Source organism: Bidens hawaiensis, unplaced genomic scaffold (assembly GCF_021521415.1).
Source record: "Bidens hawaiensis isolate Kalapana, Puna unplaced genomic scaffold, B.hawaiensis_p1.1 tig00028030_1, whole genome shotgun sequence".
NCBI lineage: Eukaryota > Viridiplantae > Streptophyta > Magnoliopsida > Asterales > Asteraceae > Bidens > Bidens hawaiensis.
The window spans coordinates 153718-175568 of NW_027494552.1; the positions used below are offsets into that span (position 1 = coordinate 153718).

At 37.0% G+C, this 21851-nt stretch overlaps 1 protein-coding gene and 2 pseudogenes across 1 annotated transcript; all 3 read left to right on the forward strand.

The window, feature by feature from the left end:
* Positions 1–6714: 6714 nt before the first annotated feature.
* On the forward strand, positions 6715–10560 carry LOC143576229 (putative ABC1 protein At2g40090). Its single transcript, XM_077060369.1, has 12 exons — positions 6715–6903; positions 8010–8164; positions 8256–8381; positions 8462–8557; positions 8655–8755; positions 8846–8882; positions 9014–9232; positions 9313–9424; positions 9589–9680; positions 9761–9934; positions 10009–10122; positions 10201–10560. The coding sequence occupies exons 1-12, from the start codon at positions 6723–6725 to the stop codon at positions 10396–10398; spliced, it is 1605 nt and encodes a 534-aa protein (XP_076916484.1). The 5' UTR covers positions 6715–6722; the 3' UTR covers positions 10399–10560.
* Positions 10561–10773: 213 nt separating this feature from the next.
* On the forward strand, positions 10774–11969 carry LOC143576232 (receptor-like protein Cf-9; annotated as a pseudogene).
* Positions 11966–13556, forward strand: LOC143576226 (receptor-like protein Cf-9 homolog; annotated as a pseudogene).
* Positions 13557–21851: the final 8295 nt, after the last annotated feature.

Consider the following 21851-nt stretch of genomic DNA (forward strand, 5'->3'; position numbering starts at 1 on the left):
TAATAAGTCAAATGTTAAAAAGTTTACAAGTTAGAGATTGAAAAATCAAAGTCACATGATCCCAAATGTCGAAGAGTTAAAACCATTGTTTCTAGATAATATTATATAACCATATTTTACACGGCTTTATTCTTTCAGAGACATGTGAATATGAAACAAAAAGCTTGAAATAAGGTAAGAAAATGACACTAAAATAAATAAATCTTGTTTTGAATTTATCAACAATTATCGTGAGAAAATAAAAGTATTTGAGCTTTATATTGTATTCACACTAAAAAACAGACGCTATAAAGATTAAAAAATGTGAGCTAATCGTTATTAACAACTAATGCTAACCAAAAAGAATTTAATAAACTCTTAAGACCGACAAAACCAATATTTTAACTCTAGGGTAAACGCTCACAATGACGTGATCACGTGAAGCTTGAAACAAATATGATTAAACCATGTCAAAGCCGACCATTTTATCATGAGGCCAACATGCTGTAAAACTGTAGAAATACACTGAAGTCATGTAGTTTATGCTAAAACCATTCAATGAATATAATGTAGACTTAGTTCAAGATAATTCATATCATGTAGATAAAACAAATTGTATCAAGAGTTAAATATGTAGCTCTATTGTTGTCAAATCAAAAGGTGTGATGATTGATGACAAGGGAATAATGAAGGCCTTAAAAAATATGAGTTCATTACTTAATGGTAAAATGACAATCCATTCATATAGTCAATATCAACACAAACCAGAGCAAGATCACATGAACATCAGGAAATTAAGCTATTTGGAGAGTTATTCGAAGATACCAAATAAAACCATTGCACCTATCCAATGTATGTATGCGGTTTTCAATAAGAAAAAAAAAAGTTTACATTGAACGGGTACTATATTTTGGTAAAATAACCCTTTAATTTTAAATGTAAGTAATTCTTTTTTTTTTCTTTTTTATAACCGTAAGGGTCTGTTTGGTATGAGGTAATGGAATAAGTGAAGAAATGGAATGAACGTGGTAATGAAATGAGCAAAGAAATGAAATAAATTATTAACATTCCATTGTCATGTTTGGTTACCATGTAGGAATAAAATGATTCTTCACTTTTGTATTATTATTATTCAGCAATGATAATAATTATTATCATTAGTGAATATTATTATTAGTAAATAATACTAATAAACATACTCGTAAAAACGTTGAATAATAATAATAATAAATAATATGAATATTTATAATAACTAGTTTTTAAGACCCACGCCTTACAACGAGATTATTTAACCAAATAAACATACTTGTAAAAAACGTTGAGTCACACATGTACGTTGTGAAATTTTAACTTCTCAAATTTAAATATAATAGTAATTCTAATATAATAATAGTTATATTATAATATGCAAAATAATAATAAAATATTATGATATTGATAATATACAATAATTATAATATAGATAAATATTTATAATATAGAGTTAAGTGCTATTTTAGTATATGTGGTTTGTTTAATTACACAACTTTAATACTATTTTTGAATTTTATGCAAATGACTACTTCACATGTCTAAAACTTGCCATTTTAGTACGTTTTTCTAACCTCGTTCATTTTTGCTCGTTAAGTCGGGGTAAAATGGTAATTTCATTTATTTTATTTATTTAAAAGATTAAAAGTTTGCTTCATATTAAATATATACACAGGTTCTAAATATTCCCCAATCCTCAAGAACCCTAGTTTTTAAATTCCCTAATTGATTGATGAAATGCCCACGTTCGAAGTTGGCAGAAGGTGTTACACCATGGTGATAAGTTGAGTTGATTTAACATAAAATGATACTTGGGTGATGTTGAATTGACGGGTAACAGGCTTGTTCGGATTTTTAGTACGCGACAGCGAGTCCCGATTTGGTCATACAGAGTGTGTTGAGAAAAATTAAGGGCATTGGTGTGTTCGAAATCCACAGACAAGTATGCTAAGGGGTTTTATAAGGTTCGATTTAACTTGTGTAGGGTTCTGATTGATTATTATTAAGTGGTGGTTTCAAGTTTGTTCAATCCAGTCAATGATTTGTTAAAGACGTAAATTAATGATTGTAATTGGCCTCTGAATACATTCGTATTGCGTTTGAATTAATAATTAACGATTAACAAGCCTATCCTTGCATGGACGGAGAGGATCCAGGTTGCCGGCAGCGGGAATGTTTGGCCGTCGAGGAAAACGGGAGTGAAAGGGGTTGGGATTGTTTAGTTTAAGGTGTTGACACAATTAGTCCGTAGGGTTTTGAAATGTTTAGAAACGAAACAAAATTTAACAAAAGGGGTATTTGATTAAAAATAAATGATAAAAATAAATGAAATTACCATTTTACCCCTGACTTAACGAGCAAAAATTAACGAGGTTAGAAAAACGTATTAAAATGGCAAGTTTTAGAAATGTGAAGTAGTCATTTGCATAAAATTCAAAAACGATACTAAAGTTGCGTAATCAACAACCACATGCACTAAAATGACACTTAACTCTATAATATAATATTGATATAATAACAATAATAGAGATTATTATTATTATTATTATTATTATTATTATTATTATTATTATTATTATTATTCCATTCCTTGAAGGAATGGAAAAAAACACCCTCTCTTAAATAAATAAAAATCGTATAAATGGAAGGAGTTTTATTCCTTAAGGAATAACCCATTTCATTAACACATGACAACCAAACATCCGTTAATTCATTTCCTTGAAATGATTCATTCCATTCCACCTTTTATTCCATCATACCAAACACTACCTAAGTGTTTTCATTACACGCTTTTAGAATCCACTTTCATAATATGAATCCACAATGTTCTGAAATGATAAGTAAAATAGTAAAGTGCGATTTTTGTATTTTGGTTTATCAAATAATGCGAATTTAGTCCAAAAAGTTTATTATTTTCATATGGACCATCCACGTTTCTCAAATTCTTGTCATTTACAATCTAAATCACTAACCTCGTTAAATTTAATCGTTAAGCCAGAGGTAAACATGTCTTTTCACTCTTTCTTTATTATAATACTTATTTCAGTGAACTGCGGTTTACCTCCATGTGGTTTGTCCAAATATGCGGTTTTAGTCCGGTAGTTTCAAATTTGCAATTTTCTTCCCTGTGGTTCATTTCACTTGCAATCAAACCCGAATTTATTAACCTCGTTTAGTCTGGTCATTAACCCATATGCGTTCCCCTCACGTGATGGCTAGTTTTGTCGTTTTCCTCCCAAAATAAACCCTCTCACGTGAGGAGCTGGGGTGTATTTGGGGGAAAAAAAGAAGGAACAAAACTTTCACTCACGTGAAGGGCACACTGATAGGTTTAGTGATCAGACTTAACGAGATTGGTGTATTCAGGTTTAATTGCAAGTTAAATGAAACCATAAGAAAGAAAATTGCAAATTTGAAACTACTAGATTAAAACCGTAGATATTGACAAACCACATGGACGAAAACTATAGTTCAGTAAAATAAGTATTATAATAAAGAAAGAGTGAAAAAACATGTCTACCTCTAACTTAACGATTAAATTTAACGGGGTTAGTGATTTGGATATAATTTGCAAGAACTAGGAAACGTGGATGATTCATATGCAAAAAATAAATATTTTAGACTAAATTCGTGTTATTTATCAAATCACAAGGACGAAATGACACTTTACTATTGGATGAAAAAATATCCACTTAATGAATCATGAAAAGTAATTCCTGTTACGTCCTGGGCCTTTTTCATGAGATGAAATGATGAGAAAATGAAAAGAAATTGAAATAGAAAAAAGGAAAAGGGAAACACGGTTTACACACACAAAGGATGATGTCAACATGTTTTCTAGATTATAAAGTGGGCCCTCAACAATCTTTATCTATTGACCCATTGGGTCTACGTATCATGCCCCGATTCATCCAAATGACTCACCTCTTTTGGTGGTTCAAAAGCCTTGAATATAATTTCTTTTAATGTGGCATTGCGTATTTGCTTACACAAATCATATTGTACGTTTTAACATATTTGAGTTTTAAGATAGTTATTTTTTATAATTTGTAATATACTAACTTTTTGTCAAATATAACTTGAAAGAGGAGAGGTTTTTGGTTTAAATTTCACTTATAACAAAAATATAAGGAGGTTCTAGATTAGGCTAGGGGGTTTGGGGGGTTTTGACACCTGTAGTTAGTTTTCTCCTAAGCATTGCAGAGTTAAACCAGGTAGGGGCTTTAGGTCTATATTTAATTAAGGTCTCCAAGTCTCAAATAAAACATTATATATAAATATATTATGATGGACAAAGTAAACTCGAAGTTATGTATAGTCTGGTGGTAAACTTGGTTGTTGTTAAGTTATACGTCAGAAGTTTGAGACCTGTAATAAACATATTTGTTTATTTTTTATTTTATTCCACCATTGTCATGAAAGGGTCACAAAGTATCATTTCGATTAAGACTCCAAAGCCGTTGACCGGCCTTGCTCTTGAGCGTGGAATACAGATGATCTTGCGGGTCACTGATCTAAATGACTGTTCAAAAAATAATAAAATTCTATAATATGAAAATGGAAATGGCATAAAATTATGATAAAACTTATATATATATATATATGTCTTGTATATAATAAACTAAAAAACTTATGTTTTTAATAGGGGCAACTATATAGAATAGTAATCAAGTTTAAAAATTATTTCAATCAAGTCGCTCATAAAATCTTTTGTTCCAATCAGGTCACTATAGTTTTCTTTTTATTCTAATCTTATACATTTTACCTGGATAATAGGTCACGTAGGTTATTTTACTTTTTAAATGGTTTAACATTGCAAAATATTTTTTAAAAACTGAGAAAAATAATTTTTAATTTGCGAAAAATTGCACAAAAAAAGATAAATAAAAGAACTGCAAAAAAAAGTCTTATTTATTTTTTTTGTTGCAATTTTTCACAATTAAAATATTTTTTTCTCAACTTTTACTAATTTTGTCAATTTAAAAAAAATATTTTATAATGTCAAACTATTTAAAAATAAAAAAATCTACAAAACCTTTTATTCAGGTAACATATATAGGATTAGAATAAAAAAAAACTTTATACTATTTTAATTACTATTTTATAAAGTAATATCTTTTTAATATAACAAACTTTTGATTTGTTATTATGTGATGCGGATGTAATATTATAACTCGTAATTGGGAATGAGGTTTAACTTATGTTGCTACCACATATGTTATCATATGTTCATATCATCATATTTGTGTTAAGTAACTATTTTAGTTTTGGTTGGATGGTATAGACTTTTGTCTTTTAAAAATAAGACCAGGATTCAAATCGTAGCATTCCGGTAGATTATTCAACTGGTGTAGTTTAGGAGTAGAAAGTAAAGCGTTAAAAAAAAGAAGTAAAGGTGTTTGGGCTTTAGAGGTGCTCACTCCATTTGGATAATGATACTGAAAGTCTGAAAGATAGTTTTTTTTGTTTGAATATTTTAGTTAAGTTTTTAATTTTATTATTTTGAGAAATTCGATTGAGACGGCTATAAAACTAGTTTACACATGAAAAAAACATTTCAACATAAGATATCGACTGTTTATATTAGAAACAAGAATGGATATATTTTAGTTACATGTGATGGGCCTATAATTTATATTTTTAAAACGGGCTCTTCTCCTTTTGTTTTCTAAGCCTGAGATATTGGCAGGTTGGCCCAACATCATTTACTTCATGATTGAAAATTGAAATTGAAGTAGTGCACAATCAAACCGAAAGAGGTCCGGAAACTGTCTGGGTGAAAAAGGTATGTATGCCATCCAATCCGTCAGTATGGAACCGGTTTGGTATATGACTTGAATCGACCGGTATGGCTTTCCTTTATTAATCGGTTTCTAAACTAGATCCGGCTTAGGTGCAACATGTTTCGAGTTTGTTTGACTTTATTATATATGGTTTCAAAACCGGTTCAGTTTGGGCCAAATATTGGGTTTGTGCCCCCGTTAGATTGGGCATCATTTTAAGTATGTGAAAACTTCATCAAATAATAACAACAGTTTTCCGATGATTTCACTAAAATATTACAAGTGCTTTGTTATTCTAAAGTCACTAAACTTTAATTAGGTGTTTTAATCTTGTGAAATTTTATTATAGATGTACTCTTTTTAAAACAAAATTACATATTAATAGAAAATACACGAATCATCATCGTTATTATTTAGTGATAATTTTTTTTACCAAAAAAGTTAACCTAAGTAGAAAATAATATAATAAAACGATTCACTAAATGTTAACAAGTTTCATAACTTTTTTTTCTAACTAACATATTTTTTCTATAGTAAATAGGATTTCAACCGTATGCAGCTATCTACCATTTTAGGTCATATTGAAAACCCCAAAAACGAGGTAAAACCGGCCCAACGTGGACAAAACTTTACTAGTAATTCAGATGAGTAGGCCTGTAAACGAATCGAACATTTAACTAATTGTTTGTGAACTGTTCGACGGGAAATTCGTTTAATTAAACGAACGAACATGAACACATGTTTCATTCGTTCATTTATGTTGGTGAACGTTCGTTTATGCTCATTTATTTATGTCCGTTCGTTTACATATTAATAAAAATTACTAAATATTATCTAGACGACTCATCTACAAAATAGTTTAATATATTTTTATTTGTTTCCACCTTGTCGCCGAAGAACATTATTTCTCTCGGTGCCGGTGAAGAAAACATGGCGCGATCTATCTGGGGTGCTAAATCAAAGCTCGCATTCACTGCTCTCGCTTTAGGCGCCGGTGCTGGTGCCGCCACTATTGCTAATTCCGACGATCCAGCCACTTCTCTCAAGCTTTGCACCACTGTACCCGTTCGCCTCTTTCGCTTATCCGTCACCGCCGCCACTATTGCATTTGGTAGCTTTCTTTTTTTATTGCATTCATTTGACTAGTTAGGGTTCACAAGTCTAGTAAATATTCTATTATTAGGGCTGTGTAGTCAAGTTTCGGGTTGGGTTAAAACTGAACCAAAAAAAACTAAACTTTCTTAAAAATCGTTCGGTTTCGGTTTTGCCACTTGAGCTTGAAAATTTTTGGGAAGGAAATTTTTTATGACGAATTTGGGTCTAATTTATTTTGTTTGTTAATAACTAATTGATTATTATATGTTTGGGATAAAATATGTGACTTCATATATTTGTAAAACAAATGAAATAAAATTCTATAAATTCGGTTTGGTTTTGTCGGTTTTTGTTACATGCAAAATCAAAACCAAATTGCATGTTCATTTTTTACAAAAACAATAAACCAAACTGTCGGTTTTTGTTTCACAATATAAGTTTCATTGTATTACATAGAAATAGAAGGCAAACGGGCAATACATTTTTCTATTTTTAGCGGTGTGCACGGTTAGGTTGGGTTGGTTTTGGACTAAAACTGATCCAAAAACCAAAACTACATTTTTGAATATTGGAAAATAGTTCAGTTTCGTTTATTTTTTTTCATTTGAGCTTGAAAATTTTGGGTTGAAAAAAATGTTTTGGCCCAAAATAATGAATTTGGACCTAAATCATTCTGTTAATAGATAACTAATTGATTGATTATTATACGTTTGGGATAAAATATGTGAGTAACATATTTATTAAATAATTTGAAGTTATTTAAAATAAAGTTAAAATTATAAATTCGATTTAGTTCGGGTCGGGTTTTTACAAAAACAATAAACCGAACTGTTGGTTTTATGTTTCTCAAAAAATGTCTTTTACATTCATAGATTTTGGGGTCAAAAACATGACCCTTTGGACTCGGCTAAGTAGTTCCACAACCTCAAACATAAAGAAACTAAAGTATCAAATGCAAATGGTATAAACACGTAGTGGTGGTCAAGGCACGCCTTTTGTTTCGGTTCATTTTTCTTGGTTTAAGGCATCCCTGTATTTATCTTATAATGAAGCTACTTTTCATACAATACGAATGAATTCCACTATCTTTTTGTAAAAAGCGAAGTATTTGCGCCCTTTTAGATTATCAGTACTCATTATTGGAACTGCCTGAAGATAGCATTGAGAGGAAAAAAGTTAAACATGACGTCCACACAAGGAGTGCACGTAGGCTCGAAGAACTTTGCTTTAAAAATGGTGGAATATACATCAAGCTTGGTCAATATATAGGTCAACTGGTAGGAGACCTGTCCCTTATTATGGATATAAATCAGTCTTTTATTTGAAGATTGGATTTATGGTTGAGCTAAATGACATTTTATGATATAGGAATATTTGGTACCTCAAGAATACATCAATACATTGAGTGAGTCGATGTTGAATCGATGCCCAACGTCGTCGTATGATCAAGTGTGCCAGGTTGTCAAGAAAGAACTCGGTGGCCCACCTGAAGAAGTATGTATGCTAATATGTTATATCTTTATTATTCTGATTATTCATGTCTTAAAAGTGAGTTAAATGTTTATTTTACACAGATATTTAAGGAGTTCGATCCTGTACCTATTGCAAGCGCTTCCCTTGCTCAGGTTCATGTTGCTCGAACTCATCAGGGACAAAAAGTTGCTGTCAAGGTTTCAAATTGTTACCATTATATTCCATCTTATTTTGATTCTTTATACAAGAGTTTATATCTGTTATCCTCATTTGAGAATTATTCTTTTTTTGCAGGTACAACATATGCACATGACAGATACCGCAGCTGCAGATTATGCAACAGTGGAATTGATTGTTAATACCCTGCATTGGATCTTTCCCTCATTTGATTACAGGTTAATATCTCTAGCTGTTTTTATTTTATGTGTGTGTTTGTAAATGGAGATATTTGGCAATAACCACAGTTGTGCTTGGTTTGAATATAGGTGGTTGATAGATGAAGTGCACGAGAGTCTACCTAAGGTTAGGGACTTATCTTTGACTTTCACTTTGACCTAATTACTTGTCAAGATGTTATGAACATCAAAAACCGGATTTGAACAAATGTAAGGCTCTTTTGATATTGTTAATGAAGTTACAATGATGGTTATCAGGAACTAGATTTCTTAAATGAAGCCAACAACAGCATAAAATGTATGGATAATTTTCGAAGGTTATCTCCTCATATTGCAGAGTATGTTTATGCACCTGCTGTGTACTGGAACCTTAGTACCTCAAAACTGTTGACCATGGAGTTTGTGGAAGGCCCACAAGTCAATGATTTAAAGAGCATTCAAAAACTTGGCCTCAACCCTCATGACATCGCAAGGCTTGTAAGCTCTTTCTTTCTGGACAGAAAATTGTCATTATTTCTTTTTTTTGCTTCATATGTAACTGATTCGTGAAAATACAGGTGAGTAAAACATTTGCTGAGATGATGTTTAAACATGGATTTGTGCATTGTGACCCACATGCTGCCAACTTGCTAGTTCGCACACTGCCTTCTCACAAAAGTGGCATATTTGGTATGACATCTAACTGTTAAATGAGACACTTGGAATCATACATTGTAAACCGAGTTTTCTTCATTCTAAAAGCTTTTGATTTTTATCTCGTTTCTCATACATACATAGCTTTGATCTAATTTGTTAAGACCAAGATGATTTTTATATATATTAATAATATATAGGAAGAAAAAAGCCACAATTGGTGCTGCTGGACCACGGTCTGTACAAGCAACTTGACATTTCCACAAGGACCAACTATGCTGCCCTTTGGAAGGTGCTTCATTTTTCTAGAGTCCTAACGTTCTTTATATTTTCATAGCGTCTTTATGCCATTAACAACTGAAGCTTGTGCAGGCTTTAGTGCTGGCTGATGCGAAAGGAATTAAGGAAAATTGCATGAAATTTGGAGCAGGAGAGGATCTGTATGCGTTATTTGCAGGGATTCTTACAATGAGGCCATGGAATAGGGTTATTGACCCTGCAGTTGACCATCTTGCCATACAAGGCAATGATCACTCAGAACTTCAGGTTACCCCTTATAACTAACCTTGAATCATTTGGGGTTTTGAATTTTGACTGTCAATTAATGTCTTGTTTTTCAGATGTATGCTTCTCAGTATTTCCCTCAAATCACAGAGCTTTTGCATAAACTGCCTCGTGTCATACTGCTAATGTTAAAAACTAATGATTGCTTGCGTTCTGTAAATAACGCTTTGGTATGCTTCTCACTATTTACCTGATTTATAAATGTCATTGGACCATGTATTATAATTTGGAACTATGTTTGTTGACAGATACAAAGACCATCTGTAGAGTCTTTCATAATCATTGGAAGAGTTTCTTCAGAGGCGTTAATTGAGGAGAAGTTATCACATGCGAGTTCGCTCTTTACCTACCTATTTGTCTGCTTTGAGCAGATTTCATTAGAGACCAGGTTTTTCATAATGCAGGTTGCCTTGTGGATGCTGCAATTCCGTAGAGCTTTTAGTTAGTACTGATAGATCATGGGCATTTATACCCAAGACTGGAAGGAATTATTATACATTTGTATTCTTTGGGGATTAACCCCTTGTTTCTAACTTTATACACAGACTAATTTGAGGATATCAGTAAACTAACGAACTTTATGTTCAGTTCACCTTTTGTTCTCCATATGCAGGCAGAAGTTGATTATACAATCCATGTTATCCCTTTACATCAACAGAGTATAGAACATGAGAATGTAAGTTGTAGTCTACGATCTTTATTTGAGACAGTCGTAACGCGTTTGCCTTTAGTTTTTGATTTATGAAGCAATATCCTGTTTCTGATATTTGTCTTCCGGAAATTAATTAGCTTAATTCCGTTACAAGATATTTGCAAGTATACCTCCAAAATCCTAACCGCATGCACAAATCAAAGTCTTGTAGATAAACAGATACGTTACTGAAAAGTCTTCACTATGACAATATATGAGTGAGAATTTTGGACCACAAAAAATTACAAGTCAGATGTTTTCATGATAAGACATGAAAATAGAAGTTTGAGGCCATAAACGAATAGACATGCGTGTATTATTGTATATATGGATTGTAGCAAAGTATGAATGTCCATAGCAATCGGAAACACACCATCAAACAAAAATGAGTAATTCGATGTTGCTCTTCTTTATCCTTTCCTATTTCTTTCTCTGTTCTACGTCATCCTCTTCATCTTCTACCAATACAACACATAAATGCTCTGTTCAACAGACCCTTGCTTTGCTTTTGTTTAAACATAACCTTTCCTCAATCAATGATACACTGTATAAGTACGCCGACTTATGTGCAGATTGGCTTGGTTCTGATTATAATCCAAAAATGATTAAATGGAACACAAGTACAGATTGTTGTGATTGGAATGGGGTCACTTGTGACCACTCCATTGGTGACATTATCGGTCTTGATCTAAGTTGTGGCATGGTAAAAGGCACTGTCCACCCTAGCACCTCTCTTTTTAACCTCCCCCGTCTCCAAAGACTCAACCCTGCTTACAATAATATTACTCGTTCCCAACTTCCGACTCACATAGGCAGGGTTTCTAATAGTCTCACACATCTCAACATCTCCTCTTGTGAGTTTACGGGTCAAGTTCTTGCAAATATTTAACACCTTCATAAGTTGGTGTCCCTTGATCTCTCTAGTTTTTGGTATGAGAACCAGATTCATCTCAATCTTGAACCTCACATTTTCTACAATTTGCTTCAAAATTCCACGGTCATAAAAGAACTTTCTCTTAATGGTGTTGACATCTCTTCAGTTTTACCTAATAATATAAATCTCTCTTTTTCTTTAAAATTACTGAATTGCAAGGAAACATACCTAACAACATATTCAATTTTCAATCTTTAGAAATACTCAACTTGTCATGGAACATTTTCACAGGGCATATCCCTTCAGAGATCACACTTCTTCCTAAATTGGTTTCCCTTTCTCTCTATGGGAATTGGATTGATAATTTGCAGATGCAACATCATATTTTCAGTAATCTCCTTGAAAATTCCACTTTTTTGAGAGATCTCTTACTTGCTGAAGTTAAAATATGATTTGTTTTACTTTTACCCACTTATCTTAATATTTCTTCACCTCTAAGAGCCCTTGTTCTTAGCTCCACCAAACTTCAAGGAAAGTTACCTAACAACATCTTAAGTCTTAAATATCTGGAGGTACTTTTACCTACCAAATAACGATATCTCTTCAATCTTGAATGCAATTATCCCTTGCTAAGAATCAATTAAGCGGCCAGATTGATGTGCTTCATAGTGGCTCCATCCAGCAAACATTTTAACGACTTACCAACCTTACTTCCCTAGACCTTTCATATAATAAATTTAGAGGTGAATGGGAGTTGGATACATTGTTATCAAGCCTCAAAAACCTTGACACACCCATTCTGTCATACAGTGGAATATATGTTACCACCAATAATGCTAATCATTATGTCAATCCTAATTTTCAGATCTTGAGTTTGGCCTTTTGTAGACTTAAGGTGTTTCCGGTGTTCGTTCGAGCCATGAAATATATTTACAAATTAGATCTGTCTAACAATGATATAAAAGGACACATTCCTAATTGGGTAGGGGAGACCGGAGAAAATCATATGGTAGATTTGAATCTTTCAAAAAACTCAATATTCCAAATGTATACAAGGATTGGGGCCAATTACAAGGGTTTCTTTTGAACAGAAATCAGTTACAAGGAAAGGTGCCAACTTATTTGAACAAATGCCAAAATTTAAGAATACTTGATTTAGGAAATGCCCACTTGAATGACACATTTCTTGGTTGGTTAGGTGATCTTCCCAACTTACAGGCTCTTTTTTACAAATCAAACAATTTTCATGGTGGTATCGCAACCTCTTCCATGGTTAGATTCTCATTTCCAACTATGCGAGTTCTTGATTTATCTCATAATAGGTTTGTAGGCCAACTCCCTACAAAATACTTTTCAAAATTTCAAGGTGATGAAGAATGTGGTAAAAAATAATACAGAACCAAAATATATACAAACGGGTGACATGTATTACACTATCACTATTACGATTAAAGGAGTAGAATAAATTTTCACGCGACTTTTGGTTGAGAACACGATTGTTGATCTATCAAACAATAAATTTGAAGGAGAGATTCCAAAGATCATTGGAAATCTTAACTCTTTAGAAGTCCTCAACTTGTCCCACAACAGTCTAACGGGCCGAATCCTACAAACTCATGGGAAAATATCAGAAATTGAATCACTAGACCTGTCTTGGAACCAACTCATAGGAGAGATCCCACAAAGCCTTGCTGACTTTACGTCTCCTGAGATCTTAAATCTATCACAAAACCATCTAGTGGGTCGCATTCCATAAGGAAAACAGTTCAACACATTTGAAGAAAATTCATTTGGAGGGAATCCAAAACTCTGTGGTGATGGAGATGGAGAAGAGAGTGGATTTACATGGAAAATGATGATGATGGGATACATGTGTGGAATCTTACTTGGGTTCGTGTTGGGATTTCTCATGTTATCAACTGGAAGACCGAAATGGTTTAATGCAATTGCTGATGCAGTAGACCCTATGATCTTAAAGAGGCAAAATAAGATAAGTTGATAAAATTAGTTCATGAATGGTATATGTTTCATATGTTTATCTATTTCCTAAAATTGTTCAAAACTCGTTATTTTTGCTCTTTTTGTAAAAAAGTAAAATTAAATATGATGCAGGTAAACTGGACCTTGTGAATCATGCAGTTGTAGAGAATCTTATGAAGTATGTTATATTTTTGAGTATTTGTTTTAATTTTGTGTTAAAATATCTCAACATCTAACATGAACTTAGCAGGTTAGTGGAGTTTCATGTGTATTTTTCGCATTTAAATCAAACAAAAGTGGCGCTGAACAGTAGTCATTCCCTTTAACGCTCCTAACCCGACTAATATCTTAGCCCATTTCATCCCCACTTACAGGTTGTATGGTTGCATTGGACGCAACATTCTTACCCACCTGGTTTTCATTTAAAAGAGTTAACGACAACATAGAGGTACTTTAGCATCATCAATATTTTTGGTTTCAATTTTTATTTCAAATAAAAGGATCCAATTTATAATAAAGAGGCAGGTAAGCGGGCAACAAGATGCGCCGCCATCCCCTTTTGAATGGCAAAACCGATCCTACTGAAAATTAAATTATCGTTCTTCGGCGTCGTTGAGTTACTGTGCACGACCCGCTGAACTCTTTTTAGGAACGTAGCAGCATCGGGAGCAAGAGACCCAAATGTATCAAAAGCAAAAGGAATGAAGGCGTGTTGATTCTCCGCACACGCCTTCTCATGCTTCGCAATTTTTCCTGCTTCAGCCTTTAGCATGGCCTGCCTAGCAACAAACCCGGTGTCCCTAAGCACGACAAAAGGGGACACCCCAGTAAGGTCCACACAAGCATGCTTCCCCCCAACCAATCCAAACACAAGAATGTCCGCTGGTCGGAGAGTAGACCTTCCTTCACGCGGATCCGACAAGAAATTCACAGGAGCCTCTTTTCTTGCCGAGATTCCCGCCCGTTTTAACACATCACAAAGGACATCCCTGACCAGGTCATATCTATATTTAGGCTTCTATTTTAGGTGTAACTCATTCAGGCATTTCATTGAACACCATAAGTGCACACTGTGAAACTAGAAGAATAGTGTAATATTCCAACGGCTACATATATTATCAATAATAGTTTGATTTGTAGCTGAATTAGCTTAGTCACGAGGTTAATATGCTTATCAACTGTAGAAACAATAAATTGAAGCCAAATAGTTTATGCTAAATTACCCATCCAACGAATAGAATGTAGACCAATCTCAAGATAATTCATATGCAGATTAAATATTGCATTAACGTACAGCTAAATATGTAAGCTCTTATAGAGTTAGGGTATCAAAAAGACCCAAATACCTTTAAGTATCACCCGCGGGTCAGAGAGGAACCTATCATATACCACCCGCGGAACATACGGATCACCCGCTTAACCGTCTAAGGAAGAAACATCCACAGGACGTATGCGGAAGCATCCTGGCACCCTCAGAGGTCATCCGCAGGATAGAGTACCCGTCCACACAAAATGACCGGGAGGTAATGCCTCAGGACAGCTGTCATTAACTAATTACTTTCCAGAAGGTTTACCAAGATGCTTTCTTGGGCAATACGTGACTCGTCAGCCAATGAATGAAGGACACCTGGCCAGGTTGTTATAACTGTGCACATGGCCAGGGTTTGATCCGTCCTATCATAGGGTGACACGTGTCCAGGTTGTTATACCATGCACATGGGACGTATAGCTCAACCTATCACAAAGGGACACATGTACAGACGGTTATTAAGATATTCTAGAAAGGGACAGCTGGCCCAATCACCTTCCCACATCCTTCGGCTATAAATACCTTGTCAACCTGCATGAGGTATTCATTCACATACACTCTCACTGTACCTACTCTAATACTTTGGTACTTTCTCTCTTAAGAACTGTACTGATTCTCACGCCGGAGGATGGTTACAGGAAGACCCCCCTCTTGTCCTTCCCGTGATGAGACTCACGGTGTCTGGTTTTTGCAGGTTCCGGTCATTGGACTTCGGGAAGTTATACTCGTATTGTGTTGGTTGTTATTGTATCCTACCCTGTGGACTCATTGGATCCAGGACCCGTATAGGGGATCGGATCCGTGTTTCTTCATTGGCGCCATCCGTTTTGGTGTTAGAACTGCACAAGTTTTCGTTGGTTTTTTGGTTCGTTCAATATGAGTAAACTTCCTGATGGGCCGACGAGAACTCCTGCACCTACTTCATGTGTTACTAACACGAAAATACCTGAAGGTTTTGCTTCAAGTGTTTTTGCACGTATCACAGCTCCGGGTTCACGAACCACCGATACAACACCGGGTGGTCGTACCCTTGAGCGTGTCACTGCACCAACTGGGCCAACCCCCACTGATTTGGGACGTGTTACAGCACCGGGAGGTTCCAATCTGGGAGACCTTGGACGAATTATGGGAGAAACTCGTCGAAATCGACCAGTATTTGATCTGGAGGATGATTCAGGTGATTCTGATTTGGCGAGGACTCATCGACATAATTCCAGATCTAGAGGACCACTATCTCCGAAACAGTGGCTCCGCGTGCAACAAGAGAGTTTGGCAGCTGAATATGAGCGTAGAGTGCGCAATGAACGTTTTCATGTTCACACTCTGACTTATGAAGAATCTCCCCGGAGATCTCTTTCTCCTCCACCAACAGTGAGAGGAAGTCAAATCCGTTATAGTCAACAGGCGGATCAAGAGTTCGGTGAATTACGGAGGTTGCGCCCCCGTCCTCGAATGGACATGCGGATGCCATCCTATGTAGATGAGTTTGATAGTTACGATTCAACTTATCATCCAGGAGACTTTAGTTTTTACACTGGTGACAGCAGGATGCGTCCGCGGGAGAGAAACAGTCGCCCGCAGGATATAGTCCGTCACACTGTGTATCATAGCGATGCGGAAGAAGATTTCACTAAACCGTATCGCCCAACAGCTTTTGCTGAGAAATCGAAGTTCATAACAAGCATCGCTACATCACCTTTTCCTGTCAATGCTAAGATACCTACATCGGTGGGTAAATACAATGGAATGACTGATCCAAGTGATCATCTTCAAAACTTTGTGGCGGTAGGTGGTGTTAGCGGATGGACGCTCCCCTATTGGTGTCACATGTTCGCATTGACACTAACAGGGGCATCACGAGAATGGTTTGAAAAGTTACCTGATGGTCAAATTTCTAGCTGGGATGACCTGGTGAAAAAATTTTCTCAACAGTTTAGCCAGCAAAAGAAGCATACTCGTGACCAGTCAGAAATTTTGGATGTTATCTGCCGAGATAACGAATCCGTGGAAGATTTCATTACCCGATTCAACAACGAAAGTCTAAACATCGGTGGAATCAGCAAGGACATGCTTCGCGGTGCCTTTCGCAAGAGTGTCAGGTGTGATGCGTTGATCCGCACACTAACCGGTAAAGATGGAATGCCACAAGAATGAGACGATATCATGACTGCGGCGAAGTTGTTTGCCACAACTGAAAAAACATTGGGGTATAACAATTCAAAGCAGAAATTAAAAGTAGAGTTCCAAACTCCACGACCCAATAAACAGGCAAATGGGCCAATCTGGTCAAGACTTCAGCCGGACACGGAAGTATGGATGCAAGATCTCTCATTGGCAATAAAAATAAAACGTGACCCTCGAATCGAGGTCCCAACAATTGGACTCCACTTTCAAAGACTCCTGCTGAAATCCTCACCACAGAGAATATGAATTTTAGGAAACCACAACCACTCACGAGGAGGTCGTTCCTCGATGCCAAGAAACATTGTTCGTTTCACGACGACATCGGTCACCACACGAACGAATGTAATGCGTTGAAAAACGAGATTGAGGCGGCTGTAAAGTCCGGGAAACTTGGATATTTGGTGAAAGGTGGAAAACCCAGGACTGGTAAGGCTCTTGCGCGAGATAACTAGGGCCCGCCAAAAAAGCAAGTCAATGACTTAAACGTTCATATGATCCAAGGCGGATATAAGGTTGGAGGAAAGAGACGAGAATCCGATGATGAAGAGTGGAAGAATGAGCCAGTGATTTTTCCACGAATCAAAGGAGGTCCTAGTAACAAGAATCCCTTGATCATCACTGCCCTCTTCGGCCACTATCGCTCCTATTATGTTTTCTTTGACACTGGTAGTACATCCGACATCATGTACGAACAGTGCTTTGAGCAACTCGACCAGGAAGATAAGGAGAGGTTGAAGCCTATTCATACTCCTGTATATGGATTCGGATGGGAGGTAATGCACCCGCGAGGGGTGATTTCCTTCCCAGTCACTCTAAGTGACGGAGTTCATTCAAGGACCGAGGAGGTCGAATTTTTAGTTTTACCAGCAACATCGAAACATGACATTATCTTGGGGGCGGGAAGCGATCGGAGATTTCAATGCTCACCCTTCCACAACACACGGTGCAGTTGGAATTCCAACTCGTACCGGAGTGGCTATCATTCACGTTAATCGCCATTATTTCACGACGGAGAGTTCTAAGCCTAGCAAGATTCCGAAACAAACCCGACGGACTGAACCTGAGAAATGGGTGTTAAACAAGAAATTCCCAGAACAAACTGTAACAATTGGACATGCTATCTCTGAGATAGTGAGGATCTTTTTGAAACAGTTATTAACAAAAAACGTTGATGTCTTCACATGGCAACCTGCGGACATGACTGGTGTCCTGCGGGCTATTGCGGAACATAAACTAAGGGTAAACCCAATGTTTACACCAATTGTCCAGAAAAAACGTAAGATGGGTGGGTCAGGAACAAACAAAAGCAATGAATGAGCAAGTTCAGGACCTCTTACATGCGGGAATTATTCGTCCAATCCAATATCGGACTTGGGTCGCCAATCCGGTTATTGTTCCTAAGAGCAATGGGACATGGCGGATGTGTATAGATTTCAAGGATCTAAACAAGGCGTGTCCCAAAGACTGTTATCCGTTGCTGGAGATTGATCTCAAAGTTGATGCAGTGGCTCCATACAAATTCAAATGCTTTTTAGATGCCTACAAAGGCTATCATCAAATCCGCATGGCAGCGGAGATGAAGACAAGACTGCGTTCCGAACATACCAAGGCACATTCTGCTATAAAATGATGCCATTTGGTCTAAAATATGCGGGGCCACATATCAACGATTAATGGACATAACATTTAAGAATAAGATTGGTCGAAACTTGGAAGTTTATATGGATGACCTTGTAATCAAAAGCATTGAGGAAGATCAAATGTTGACAGATATCGAAGAGAAGTTCAAAACCTTAAGGAGTATAAACATGAAGCTGAATCCAGCCAAATGTTCGTTCGGGATGGAAGAAGGAAAATTTCTTGGAGTAATTGTTACTGATGCGGGCTTCAAGGCTAATCCGGATAAAATCCAAGCCGTAGCCCGCATGCCTTCTCCTTCCTCCCTTAAAGAGGTTCAGACACTTAATGGTCAATTGGTTGCCTTGAATCGCTTTTTGGCGAATCATGCAGCTAAATCCTATCCTTTCGTCTCAACATTAAGAAACTGCCTCAAGAAGGCACACTTCAAATGGACTCCGGAAGCTAAACAAGCTTTTCTGGAAGTCAAAAAGTGCCTAATGGAGTTACCTACGTTGACAACACCTTCCGCGGGGGAACCTTTGACGTTATATTGTCGGCATCGGACATTTCCATTGCGGCTGTCCTCCTGAAGGATAGAAAGAACGTTCAAACACCGATCTACTACGTCAGCAGAACATTGTCAGACCCGGAGACTAGATATTCAATGCTGGAAAAACTTGTTTTAGCACTGGTCTACTTCTCGGACGTCTCCGCAGGTACTTTTAGGGGCACCCCGTCAACGTGTTAACTGGATACAAACTCAAGAATGTGCTGAGTAAGCCGGAATTGTCTGGGCGATTAGCAAAGTGGGCCATCGAGCTGGGTGAACATGCGATATAATACAAACCCAGGCCAGCAATTAAGGGGCAGGTGTTGGTGGACTTCGTCACTGAGGTACCGCGACACAAAGAGAAAGAATGTTTGATTGAGCAACCCCAAGCACCTCCTGAACAGGGACAAATTTGGTCACTATTCACGGATGCGGCTTCAAGCAGCAAGGGATCTGGCGCAGGCCTCAGGCTAGTCAATCCCGAAGGCCACGAATTTACATACGCCATAAAGCTAGAGTTTAAAGAGTACTAACAACGAGGCGGAGTATGAAGCTTTCCTGGCGGGCCTGCGAATAGCCAAAAAGCTTGGGGTGAAGCACCTGGAATCCCGTGTGGATTCCATGTTAATTGCGGGACAAATCAATGGCACGTACGAAGCAAAAAATGACGTAATGGCTTCATACGTGTCATAGGCGAAATATTTGATGCTTCAATTTTCTTCATGTAAAGTGATTGACATAAAACGAAGCGAGAACAAGTCATCGGATGCCCTTAGTAAGCTGGCTTCAACGAATTTCTAACACTTTGCTAAGGACATCCGCATTGAAATACTGGACCGCTCATCCGTCCCGCAACATCAAGTTTTGGTAATTCAAACGGGAGTAGAATCTTGGATGAAACATATCATAGCATACCTGTCATCAGGAGCTCTCCCGGAAGAAAAAATCGCGGCCCGAAAGATAAAACACAAAGCCTTGAATTATCAGATGCACGACGGTGTTTTATACCGACGTTCCTTCCTCAGTCCATTGCTTCGATGCGTGGATGCCGAGGACGCGAACTATTTAATCAAAGAAGTTCATGAAGGCATCTGTGGTCTTCACGCGGGCCCGCGTATGGTCGTGGCGAAGCTGATGAATGCCGGATATTACTGGCCGGGAATGCATCTGGACGCAGTGCATGAAATCAAGAAGTGTGATTCATGCCAACGTCATGCTCCCAACACGCTACGACCAAAGAACGAACTCGTTCCAGTCACTTCAGCCTGGCCGTTCCAGAAATGGGCTATCGATATAATGGGATCTTTCCCTGAAGCCCCGGGACGCGTCAAGTGTTTAATAGTAGCCATCGACTACTTCACGAAGTGGGTGGAAGCCAAACCAGTTGCATACATAACAGCGGCAAGCGTTAAAAATATCATTTGGGAATTCATAATCTGCCGGCTTGGTCTTCCGCTGGAACTAGTTAGTGATAACGGTACTCAGTTCGGGGACAATGGGCTACAAGAATGGTTTAAAGAATTGCACATCTCTCAAATCTTCACATCCGTAGCCCATCCACAAGCGAATGGCCAGGTTGAGCGAACCAACCAGACAATTAAGGAAGGAATCAAAGCGAGGTTAGGAAATAAACGGACGGGTTGGGTTGACGAGTTGCCCCATGTACCTTGGGCCTTCCGCACCCAAAAGAATTCCAGTAATTCTAAGACCCCCTTTAGTCTAACCTATGGCACGGAGGCTATGATTCCAGCTGAGATTGGGATCCCATCCGCGAGAGTCTTATTGATCGATGATAATGATCATGAACTCTAGATGAATCTTGACCTCCTCGAAGAGAGGAGGGAACTGGCATCGATCCGCGAGCACAATTATAAACGCCAATTGCAAAAATATTATAACTCACGGGGTCCAAAAATGCGAATTTGATGCGGGAGACTTTGTCTTCCGCAACAATGAGGCCTCCGGGCAAGTTGGCCCCAACTTGGGAAGGACCTTATAGAGTTAAACAAGTGTTATCTAAAGGTGCTTACAAGTTAGAAAAGTTGGATGGGACCGAGGTCCCTAGAACTTGGAACGGGGCCCAATTAAATAAGTGTTACATATAGTACGTTTTTCCTTTTTGGCCTCATTCCCACACTTACCCGTTGATTGCCCTCAAGCAACACCTCAAACAACAATTTTATTACTTTTAACTTGTAGCCACCAATCTTACCACAATTCCGGTTCGGTTAAGGTCCCAAGTCATACCCTATTCCCTTATTTTTATCGGGTGCACTAGTTTACTTGATGTTCCATTTAAACCGAAGATTTCTAACCAAACCTAACATGCTTTCGGTTTTTACCTATACATAACACACATTTACACCTTAACTTTTCCTTGGTGATCATCCACACATTTCATATTCAATCAATTCTCCTCGCATACGCTTGTACAATCATCAAATCTGCACCTATGTAAATGCATTTGACATGAATACAAATTAAGATGGTCTTAAACGGGTTGTAATGGGGCCAAGTGTAAGGGTATGGAATGGAATATTGAAAGTAGCTCAAACGATCCGATCCGACTTATTACAAACAAACTAAGTAAACAATGAAATAAACAACTATATACATCACTAACTTCTCTTTTTTTTTCTCTTTTTCTTTTTTTTTCTTTTTTTTCTTTTTTTTTTCACTCAATACTTAATG

Bases quoted from the DNA above. Each gene is read 5' to 3' on its own strand.
- LOC143576229 (XM_077060369.1), top strand. From the start codon at position 6,723: ATGGCGCGATCTATCTGGGGTGCTAAATCAAAGCTCGCATTCACTGCT. The intron at 8,558-8,654 runs GTTTCAAATTGT...CTTTTTTTGCAG, and splicing joins GACAAAAAGTTGCTGTCAAG to GTACAACATATGCACATGAC. The intron at 9,233-9,312 runs GTAAGCTCTTTC...GTGAAAATACAG, and splicing joins CTCATGACATCGCAAGGCTT to GTGAGTAAAACATTTGCTGA.